The sequence below is a fragment of the Chelonia mydas genome, chromosome 9 (assembly GCF_015237465.2).
Source record: "Chelonia mydas isolate rCheMyd1 chromosome 9, rCheMyd1.pri.v2, whole genome shotgun sequence".
In the NCBI taxonomy this organism is placed as follows: Eukaryota; Metazoa; Chordata; order Testudines; family Cheloniidae; genus Chelonia; species Chelonia mydas.
Genome location: NC_057855.1, coordinates 74,591,746 through 74,603,949, shown reverse-complemented (window position 1 = coordinate 74,603,949; position 12,204 = coordinate 74,591,746). Strand labels below are relative to the sequence as shown.

The 12,204-nt window shown below is 38.4% G+C and overlaps 1 protein-coding gene across 2 annotated transcripts in view; it reads right to left on the bottom strand.

The window, feature by feature from the left end:
- Positions 1-12,204, bottom strand: part of BRWD3 (bromodomain and WD repeat domain containing 3) — an 87,575-nt gene that overhangs the window by 43,889 nt on the left and 31,482 nt on the right. For both annotated transcript variants that reach the window (XM_037908960.2, XM_043522808.1), the window contains exons 11-16: positions 11,977-12,077; positions 10,125-10,165; positions 3,845-3,949; positions 1,742-1,895; positions 1,096-1,230; positions 520-648 (exon numbers count right to left, since the gene is read on the bottom strand). In XM_037908960.2, coding sequence (XP_037764888.1) covers positions 520-648; positions 1,096-1,230; positions 1,742-1,895; positions 3,845-3,949; positions 10,125-10,165; positions 11,977-12,077 — 665 coding nt within the window. The remainder of the gene's footprint in view (positions 1-519; positions 649-1,095; positions 1,231-1,741; positions 1,896-3,844; positions 3,950-10,124; positions 10,166-11,976; positions 12,078-12,204) is intronic.

Here is a 12,204-nt window from a genome sequence, read left to right as displayed (position 1 = left end):
TTTGATACAGAAAGGGGCAGCACTGAACAATAATTATATAGTTCATTTTCTGTTCAGTTTGCACCTGGAAGAAAGGATTTTATCGGATCTCACGGAACATGACACCAACTGACCTCCTATGTTCGCAAAAAGAACTTGTGTAAAATTTGAAAGAATAGCAGTGACACATTTTGATCAAATAAAACCCTTCTCTCTTCCTTAAGATGCCTACAGACCTTCCTTGGTGTTTTTATTGCTTTTTCACAAAGTGACACTTTTCCTTGCCACGTTAAGTTAACATGTAGTGCAGGCTTGCATATATTTTCTTTTTCAAGTCACATTCTCTCCAGGTTTGCCAAACATCCTCTATTCCCACCACCAAAAGATTTACTGTGGGATATTTAAACATATGCAGCTTTTGCTTTAGATAACCAGTGACTGCCACGTAATTCAAGCACCATTTAGAGCTCATCATGAGAGAAATACCATAAACAACACTTCCCAAACAGCAGAAAAAAGTCTAAGATTCAGTCAACCCACCTTTTCATAATATTTATTGCATCCAAAACCAAATAATAGCAGATGCCCATGTGAGTCTGTGCAGGCAAAATGCTGTCCATCTGGTGAGAATTTGCAATCAAAAACAGCACCATGGCCTTGGCCTTCAATCTGTAATGTACAAACACAGCATACCCATTTTCAATCATTTATTTTCTACACTAGCTTCAATATGATGATTTAATCTGCCCTACTTCAGATTCTTCAAATATCATTATATAACTGCATACACATTCTGTTTATAGGTCCCAGTTTAATATAAGATCCATCTCACACCAATGAAATGGAATTTCACTAATCCCCCCCCCCCCCCATTTAGCTATTTTTTAACATTTACAATTCTCAGTTAAGTTTTAAATTAGTGTCCCATCTTTCCTAAACATTAATGCCAACACCCTTAAGCTCCATTGTGAAAAAGTTGGTCAAAAACATTCCACTGATTTTCAGAGATGTAAACATGATAGTTTACCAAATGGCTTGGTATTATTCTTAAAATAATTCTTCCTTCCTAAAGCCTAGTTTCATACAAGTGTGAAAATATTCCCTGACAATTCTTACCATGTTAAAGTAATTGCGAATTTTTGTTCCTTTGTCAAGGTCCCAAACGAAAATGTTCCCATCATGACCTGCAGAAAGCATGATCCTTTGGTCAAATGGATGTGCTTCTAAAACAAAAACTTCATCATCATGGCCCTGTGATGAAAGCAAAGTAGGAAAGGAAAGTAATGTTTCTGTATAACAGCTCAATGTGCAACTAAATATTTATTTTGAGGTCAGTGATATGTAATGTTATCAGATTAGAACTGTATCACTCTTCAGTCACTATTCTAAGGACTTTTAGCTCCGTTTACTATCTTCCACAATCTCATAGCCCAGATTCCTAGCTGGGAAAAGGTGAGGTGGAGGCCAACAAAGAGGACAGCTGCAGCTCCCTGATTTTGGAACTACTTTAATACAAGCTGGCTATGGCCCTAAGAGGCCCTTATGTCAGCTAGCAATTGCTGGAGAGCAACAGCACCATGATAATTTATTCTTTCCCCATAACACACACTCCTTAAACCAGGACTCAGGAGAAGCATACAGCTGACCTACTTCAGGAGTAAGGCATTACTTAGTGCATGGAAGGATGGCAGACTCCAGCCCTTAATCTTGTTCTAGTCGCAGAAGTACAGAATTTTGCAATATACACTGGAATTTTACTCACAGATAAACTATGAAGAAGCTGTCCCGTGGTCGAGTTCCATACTTTCAAAAGGAAGTTGTTGACCGCAGTGATGACAGTGGAATCATATCGATCCCAAGCCACCATAGTAACCTTCAGTTTAGTTACTTTGTCCTCCCCAGATACCAAGTTGTTACTGTGGAAATTCATAATTGAAAAGTACATCATACCTCAGTAACTATACAGCAAAACCTCTCAGTAGCAATTCAATTGGAAATTAGTGGGAGATTGGCTGTCACCACTATACTGTATACTACTGGGTATAACAGGATAGTGAAATTTGATTGAATTTGAAAATAAATAATGGTTCATGCAATTCAAGAATATATTTTATTGTGGTGGAAGCAGGATACAGGAAATATTAAATACATTTGACATTAACCTTAATCCTTCACTTCTCTGTGTGAGTAAACCAGCTCTATTATTAAACATTTACACTGCAGCAGCACTTACAGGCTGCGACCAGGTTCAGCTCCATTGTGTTAGGTACTGTACAAACATATAATGAACGACAGACCTTGCCCCAAGGAAGGAGGTAGGAAGAATTTTTCTCTCTTTAGTCCTAAAATAAATTTTTGTTTTGAAACTGTGGAAATTTGTGAGATGCATGCACATCCAAGCAATTTATAAACACTTGGAATTCATAATCATATTTACAAAACTATGGAAAATTTGGTTTATATTGAAAGATTTTCCACTCTCTTTGAAAAGCAGTAGTTTCAGCTCCTGTTCTATGTAACAGATCATTCTTTTGCCTAGAAAATTAATCATTTTCCCTTTTTTCCAGTAGGCACTTTTTCTTTTTTTTTTTAAACATCCACCACTGTTATGTGCTATAGTAAAATCCATCACAAGTACCTACTGGTTAAATAAATCTAAATTACAATTAGATGGCCACCTTAAAGATGTTTAATGCTACACATGTAACTTTTGAGAGAGACACATATTTTCTGCAACAGCACAGGGAAATGAACGGAATTGTCCAGCAGGTCTTTCCCATCTCTATTTTCTATGCCTGTGTTTGTTCTAATACTGGGTCACTTACTGAAGTCATTTGAACAACATGCCAAAAACAAACAAACAAAAAAAACACCCAGAAAACAAAACAAAACAAAAAAACACCCTAAAAAATTAAAAACCCAACCAGCATATCAAATCTTACATCATGTTGCATCTCCAACAGGAAAAAAAATAATGTTAAGAAACACTATGAAAACATTCAGATAAAAGTCTTATAACCATATTTGATGAAGCAATAAAGAAATCCCAAAATATATTTTAAAAGGGACATAATACGGAAAAAAATAAAAGAACAAAGTTCAGACCTTTTCAGCATTTTTCTGCTCACCGCCATTTGTTTTCAACTAGATAAGACGATTTCCAGAATGACCTCACACCCTTTTACCAAAAACATTAATTCACTAGCATTCTAACTGTAATTGCAGAAAATCTTCACTGTACATTAATGACGGGGTGATCCATGGAAAATTACTGAATTCATATGATTCAACACCGAAATGAATCACAAGATGTACTTTGTTTATATTTGTCAATTCTTAGTTTAGTTTTAATTTTTATTATAATACTTCACAGTATATAATAAATATAATATGGCATCTTTTGTAAAAAAATAAAGAAATCCTTGGAATTTAAGGCCACACTACAGCAACTACAATTGAATCTTCACTGACAGGTGGGAGAGACCACACTTTTTTTGTGCATATTATAAAATGTGGAGCTCAAACTGCACACAAGTGAGGTTCCACTACAGCTTCTTTCCACGAGAGAGACTATTCAACATTCTAGTTTCTTATGTAAAATAGGAAGAATGTGCCATCCTTGGGAGTGATGAAACTGCTGAGTAGATATGTTAACATAGATTAATTTCAAGGTTAATTAAAATGTTCAAAAGAATTGTGTCATTTAATGGACAAGGACACAGCACTTTCAATACACACCAAACTACGTGGATTGAGATTAATTCAGAATATAAGAGAATACATTTTTCAAATTAGTTGCTGGAAAGGTTTTGTTCTTACACATAGATGATGGCATAGTATAAATTAGTGTTTTGTTTTCTTTTACCCTGTCATTTTAGTAGCCATATCCAGGACTATACTCTTCCATTCCTGCTGCTGGTATTGCCATATTCTTGCTGTTCCATCTCTGCTCCCACTGACAAATCTTAAACTGTAGACAAATGTGGAAAAAATAAGTCATGTAATTTGTCAGCATCAAAGCCAGAGAATATTTAATCTTTCTTTCTATTTTGTTTGCACATCTCTGTTCCAGAGTGTAATGAGAAAACAATGAGTTTATATTTTTTCTATTAGATATTGTACACAAGATTAATTACAGTTACAGCGAGCAGATGGACTTGGAGTGAATTCAATGTTGTATTTCATATAAGCTGCACTCTCTCTTTTTAATGACATCAGCAAATCTCTTGAAACAGTTTGAAACGGCAGCAGAAAAGAAAATATACGGCCAGGTTCTACTATAAATTACACTGTATTAACATTTGTACAGATTATCCCCAAATCTGCAAATTAATCGTCCTGTCTGTGAAGATGAATGTACATAGCTTTATTTTTCAAACTATGTTAGGTTAAAAAGTTAAATATTTAATAAAAATCACACTCACCTACATAAAAGTGTCATGGCCAGCAATGGAACAACATTTAGGGCTTTTTTAATCATAGAGGAATTCCCCAAGTATTGTACATTTAATTCAAGGGTGCCCAGCAACATTTTTTACTCTTAAAAAAAAAAAAAAAAATCACCTGAAGCTTTCAATGTAAAAACCCAAGCCTGCGCAATTCTACTCTAATAAGTGATGGTTTCTTTTTTTTTTAAATTTCATTTTTACTGTAATGGAGAAAGAGGGGGGGAAAAAACCCTATAAATACACTTATGCTAGGTTCCTGCTTTATTTTGACTTTATTTTCTTTCAAGGACTTATTTCATTACTCCTGTAATCTAAACAGGGGGTTGTGGATTTTATATTAAAAGCATCAATATAACAGGCTGAGCGGGGAATTTTCAAGTGTCTGAGTGACTTAGGACTTTCAATGTGACTTGTACGCCTACATCACTTAGGCCAGATCTGCATTAGGAGCACTTTGCTAGTATAACTATACCAGCTCACTACACAGGCAAAGCACTTCTACCATCTACACAGCTTATACTGGCAAAAAGAGCACACTATAAACTCCAGTAGGAGCTTTTTGCTGACACAGCTACTTGGTCAGAAATCACACCTTTTCACACCCCTGGCCGACAGAGCTATGCCAGCAAAGATTTGTAGTGCAGAGCTGGCCTTAGGAACTTTTGAAAATTCTACCATGGGCCTTTTGGTTTTATTCTCTAACTCTAACCCTAACAGGTAGGGACAACGTATATATTAGTTTTCTGCAGAGTGCCAGCCACATTGTCAGAGGACAGCAAACAAATGTGAATAAAACACACCAAAGGAATGATAGCCAAGACATTAAGGTTTTAGATCCTGGTCCTGCAAAAGTGGAACCAGTAGAAGGCTGGGGGTTTAGAGAGCAGATGCTGCATATGTACATTAACTACTTTACTTATTGTAATATGGATCCACAATAGAGTACACAGGGTAATATTCTTACTAAAAATCAGTACTGTCATTCATAATAATTCATGCCAGACACCCAAGAAGTATTTCAGTTTAGGAAATATTAAGACTGCTCCACAATATTAAACTCTATTAATACAGTTCCTCCACACAATGACACTTGGGGAAAAAAGTGTACATAAACCACCAAAAAAATGTGGAGAGAATACTAAGCAATACATGGAGAATCTGTATTCTTGTGAAAAGAATTGGACTGTAGTACTCTCTGCTGCTGATTACAAGGAGAACAATTAACTGAGAGCTGCTTTTAGGCAAGTTTCTGAAATGGGAGGAATGAAATATGCTTTTGTTTTAAATGAATTGTTATCTATTTTATAAACAGATGTAATCCGACATTTGTACATGAAGATAAACTGTGTCTCCCACTCCTCTTGAGGAGTGGTCCTCTGCTTTATCCTTTACATACAAACCAACACAAATCCCAGAGCCAAAAACATAGGGGACGCGGAGTTTTCTGGCTACCCCTACACAGTATTCAGAGCGTTAGCCGTGTTAGTCTGTAGCAGCAAAAGCAATGAGGAGTCCTTGTGGCACCTTAGAGACTAACAAATTTATTTGTGCAAAAGCTTTCATGGGCTAGAACCCACTTCATCAGATGCATGGAGTGGAAAATACAGTCGCAGGTATAAATACACAGCACATAAACACATGGGAGTTGCCTTACCAAGTAGGAGGTCATTCTAATGAGACAATTCAATTAACAGTAGGATACCAAGGGAGGAAAAATTACTTTAGAAGTGGTAATGAGAGTGGCCCATTTCAAACAGTTGACAACAAGGTGTGAGTAACCACCATGCCATCATGTGCCAGCAATGCCCCTTTGCCATGCACACTGGCCAAACCGGACAGTCTCTATGCAAAAGAATAAATGGACACAAATCTGACATCAGGAATTACAACATTCAAAAACCGGTAGGAGACCGCTTCAATCTCCTTGGTCACTCAATAACAGACCTAAAATTGGCAATTCTCCATAAAAAAACTTCAAAAACAGATTCCAAAGTGAAACTGCAGAACTGGAATTAATCTGCAAACTGGACACCATTAAATTAGGCCTGAATAAAGACTGGGAGTGGTTGGGTCATTACAAAACCTAATTTCCCGCGTACTAATTTCCCCCTCCTGTTACTCACACCTTCTTGTCAACTGTTTGAAATTGGCCACTCTCATTACCACTTCAAAAGTAATTTTTTCTCCCTTGGTATCCTACTGTTAATTGAATTGTCTCATTAGAATGACCTCCTACTTGGTAAGGCAACTCCCCTCTGTTTATGTGCTGTGTATTTATACCTGCGACTGTATTTTCCACTCCATGCATCTGATGAAGTGGGTTCTAGCCCATGAAAGCTTATGCCCAAATAGATGTGTTAGTCTCTAAGGTGCCACAAGGACTCCTCACTGTTTTTCCCTACATAGTATGTCTGTCCCTACAGAACCTCCCAAAAGTTGAGATCAGCTAAGGTGAACAGCACATACATCTGAATACATGGAGACAGGAGGCAGCATGTTTGTAACTAAAAACGTGCTTCTCTTGCATGATTTTTAGAACTCTGTTTTGCTGAACTTCAAGGCATGGGAAAGGACTATTTGCTTACTCAAGTCATTGCCCAAGATAGGCCTGACAGAAGAAATCAAATGTCAAAGAATTAGGTCAGATAGTTAGTAGGAGTTGCTGTTCTTGTCTTGCAGTAGTTTTATGCTGTTTGGAAAGCGTTTTAAAATATGCCAACTATTTGCTTTAAAAAAAAAAAAAAAAACCCTAATGGAAATACCCCCAGAAGCCTATGTAATAGGGGGATATTCTTCTATTAAATCAGATATAAAAATAAAATAGCTCTCTTCATCCCAATATCTCTCTTACAGAAGTGAAATCAGTACATGATGGGGACAGGACAAAAAGGGAGCCTTAGTTCTTAATGTCCTTGCTTTTGTTAAATATGAAATGCTAAATTAAGAAAAAATTGGAGTCTAAATTAAATTAATTGCCTTCCCACACCACCTTTAAAAAACAAACAAAGGGAAAAAAGGGGAAATAAAACTGCCTTTTCATTCAGTATCACATTGGGTTCGTGCGTCTTTTTGGCCAGCTGCACTGTTGATTGCATCACTAGGATGTTGATCCAAGCACATTTCTTTTGAAATCAAAGAATTTTGCATTGTGCCTAAATGCAAAGAGAGGATTGTGCAAGGGGGGGGGGGTGTAGGGGGAGGGAGGGAGAGGACACAAGTAGTCTCCTCTTTTGTGTCTCAGTGTAGGAAATGGGAAAAATACAGCTCGTCTGAATTCAGAGACTACATTAACAAAGTACTACTGCCAGTGGTAGCTTCTCCAAATAGGGGCTGTGGTCATGGCCTCACCTCTTCTGAAACTAGCCATCAAAGCTGGCTGACTGTTGCAAGGGTGGTACAGTAACCACTCTCCCTGTGCTTTCTGGAGTTCCAGGAAGCATTGAGCCTGCTTTCTGTAAGAAACATGGTTGCTCTAAGGGTATTAGTTTGCACTAAAGCAAACAAAACCCCCACAACTTGCATATTTTTTAAAACTCGCTCTAATGTGACTAAAGCCACAGAGCTGACTTGATGCTATGTTTTAACCTGATGCAATTTCCAGCTGAAAAGTTATTAATGTTAGGAGAGATACAGAAACCTAGGCTTACTGGCACAGTTGATCCTACTAGAATTAAAAAATACAGACATGTCACTCAATGTGAACTTAATCCCACAAGGCATGGAGCATCTCCCATGAGATGCTTAGAACCCTCAATTCCTGTTAGACTCAATGAAGACTGAGGGTGCTAAGCACTTTGCAGCATCACAGCCCTCTAAAGCATGACATTAAGTTTACTTGCTGGGTAACCTGTGTATCCATAATAATTCTACCATTTTTGTTAATCTTTCATTTAGGGCCAGATTCCAATACCCTTAGTCGTGTGGAACAGTACCACATTCCATGAGTATGATGTTCATCTTAGAAAAGAGATGACTAAGGGGGGTGGGGGGGAATGTGATAGAGATTTATAAAATCATGCATGATGTGGAGAAAGTGAACAGGGAAGTGTTATTTACCCCTTCACAAAATACAAGAACCAGGCGTCACCCAATGAAATTAACAGGCAGCAGGTTTAAAACAAACAAATCTTCACACAACGCACAATCAACCTGTGGAATTATTTGCCAGGGGATGTGGTGAAGGCCAAAAGTTCAACTGGGTTTAAAAAAAAAAAAAAGAGAGAGAGAGAGAAATGGATAAGTTTATGAAGGATAGGTTCATTAATGGCTATTAGCCAAGCTGGTCAGGGGCACAATCCCTTCTTCTGGGTATCCCTAAACTTCAGACTGCCAAAAGCTGGAACTGGACAACAGGGGATGGATCATTTGATAATTGCCCTGTTCTATTCATTCCTTCTGAAGCATCCAGCACTGGCCACTGTCAGAAGACAGGATACTGCACTAGATGGTCTGTTGTTCTGACCCAGCACGCCCATTCTTATTGTCTTATGTAATCCCACTGTACTCAATAACGCTACTTGCGGAGTACAAGTCTATTAAACAGAAATAAGGATACAGAATTTAGCACCTGATTTGTTTTTTCAAAAAGAACATACTATTTTTAGTGGTTTACTCCTGGGGGAATTCTGTGCCACCGCACAATGCAGAATTTTCACAGAAATAATGTTCTGTGCAGAATTTCATTTTCCCCCGCAGAATCGGTGATGCATAAGTGCTGGCCACTACTAGGGGCCACTGGACCCAGAAGAGCCAGACTCCCCAGCTTGCAGTGAGCGGAGCACCCGGCCTAGCAGGAATGGAGGCCCTGCGGCTCTGGCTGCCGGGCTTGATCCTCATCTTCCCGGGGACAGGAGCGGGCCTCGGAGACCCAGCTCTGGCAAAGGGTGAGGAAGGGCAGGGCTGCACCATGTCCCCTGGCAGGACAATAATGAAGCTGTGCAGAGCAGAGCCTGCAGCTGGGCTCAGGAGGGGGAGGGGGAGCCCCACGCAGCCCCCTCCAGCATCCCCCAAATACCCTCTCCCAGTACACAGACCCCTCCCACATCCCCAACTACACCCTCCAGCATCCCCCAACCATACCCCCCGCCCCCAACTCCCCATCCCCCAGGAAGCTTCCTTTATTTGGGAACTTGAAATACAGTAACGCTATAAGAGCAGGGTAAAAAAAATGAGAATTGACTAAAAGACTGGAGGGGCAGAGTTTTCCCCCAAGATGTGCCCCGCTGGCATGTGACACAGCCAGACAGAGGCTCCAAACAAAAGAATAATAGAGAAACAGGACTTGGGCAGCCGTAGAGGTTTCTTTAACTCTCTACTCCTGGGGGAATCTTTTTTTGTTGTCTATATTGTTGCAGACATACTTGCTGACAGGTATTTTGAAACAAATTACCAAAATAACTGAAACTGACATTATTATATTGTGTTATGACAAAATATGCAGAATTTTAAAATATTGTATGCAGAATTTTTAATTTTTTGATGCAGAATTCCCCAGGAGTAGTGGTTACACTTAGAGACATGGAATCCAGACTCAGCTCTGCCACTGGTTCACTATATATCATTGGACGAGTCAATTAAAATGAGAGGACCCTGTGTAAAGTATTACTACTGTTTTAAAACAAAAGACTCTCACAAAAAGTTGTTTGGAAAATTAAATACAATATGTCTTACAGGAAAAAGCCCAGAATACATGCTTACCTGTCACCATTGTTACAGAACTGAACTGCAACTACTTTGTCCTAAAAAACAAACAAACAAACAAACAAACAGAGCAGAAAGCATTTTATAAATCTGGAATTCTTTTTAGTTTTTTTAAACTAGTCAAATTGGATCTTTCCACACACTTCTTATAGAATTTCAGAATACAGAAGTAAAAATATTTGGAGTTAAATTTCCAGAAACAAATATTACTAGACATTATGATCTATACCACGAGTAAGTAGTAGTTAGTTATTGTACTGCCCTTGGAGCAGCCTGGGAAGAAAACTGGCTTAAGAAATCACAGTCTCACTACTAGACTCCCCCACCTGTTCTTGCGAGGGGGTGTGCTGCAACAGATGTATATTTGTCACAGCAAACACTCCCAGATGTGTTGATATAGCTATACTACCATGAGCATGAGGTGGAATCAAGGCTGGGAGCTGGTATGTTTTATGCACTCAGCATAACTGGGGAATTCCTAGGACCAAAGAGCCTTTCTCAGCTACAGAGGCCCAGTGAGTGCCAACTCCCATGGAAGTTGGGGAAGGCTGTATTTGAGTTCAAAACCATCATGGTTGCTGGTGTTTTTGGACCAATTTTTTCAGGATCTGAGATCAATTTATTCATCAAATTTCAACCATATTCCCATTTTTGAATTGTTCAGATATAGACATATTACTACACATTTCTTCACTATTCATATTTTTGATTAATATTTCATGCAAACAAGTGTCAGCTCATGGATTGCTCACATAGCATGTTGGCCATGTGCCTTTCTTATTCACTATTCCTGACTGCTTATTTTAGTCAGGAATGGTTTTGATTCTGTTCCCTGACTGGATTACTATAATTAAAAGAAAAATAATAATGAAGATTTATCCTGAACAAGTCCCTGATGTTTCATCCTTTCAGGAACATGCTGACAGCAGTTTGTAGAGTTAGCAGGAGCAAGGTTGAGGCTATAAAGCAGCCAGCAGTAACCATATAGAGAACATGTGACATTACCATGTGCTGTCCAACCACTAAGCACATTACCAGTGCTCAATATCAAACAGGTATTAAGAAATGTTCTAATGCTGGGTTTAGCAATTTCCATTTTTCCTATCAGTCTTCATCAAAATTAATTTGAGAAATTCATTAGTTATAAACAAAAGCCACTAAGACTCATAACTTCGTTAAAGACAGACTGATATATAAAACATTTTTCAAAAAATGCTGTTTGTTAAAACATGAAATAAAAAAGGATTCTCATAATCTTCTTTTTCTTTCAAAATGAAACCACACTTGTATGCTCTGTTGGATTTCACACCCTAAAACCAGAACACTTGTTCTCTCTCATTACAGGTGTTTCTGATCTATATCAATATTAAAGTCAGATACTTAAAAATAAAATGTAGGGGTGGGGGTGTAGTCCAGTAGTTGAGGCACAAGCGTAGGGGGTCCAGGTTTGGTTCTCTGCCTTGCCACTGACCTCCCATGTGACCTTGGGCAGGTCACTTTGCCTTTCTGTGCCTCAGTTCCCCATCTGTAAGATGGGAATAATAGAATCATAGAACAGAATCGCAGGACCAGAACAGACCTCGACAGATCTTCTAATCCAGTCCCCGGCAGGACTAAGTATTATCATCCCTGGCAGGCGTTTGTCCAATAGCATTTCCCTACCTCATAAATTTGTTGTAAAGATAAATACATTAAAGACTGTCAGGTGCTCAGATATTAAGGTACTTATATGGCCCCACATCACCAAAGATAGACAGAAAATTAGTCCAACAGAATATATAAGACCAAACCTAAATACCCAGGGTGAGTTAAAAATGGAAAGAGATTTAATTTCTCTTTTGGCTCTTACCGTATGGGACTCTAACTCAGCAATTTTCTCTGGCGATTCCGAGCCCAAATAATATATTCTTATCACATGGTCAGTGCTACCTGTTGCAATGAACATGCCACCTGAGAAAGACAGTATTTTCTGTGAGAAGAAAAGCCACTAAAGGAACTAAAAACTCACGGTGTTACTGCTAGAGGAGCATAATTCACAGTTTTAAATTGAGGATTTTCAGTGGAATTAAACTTGTTC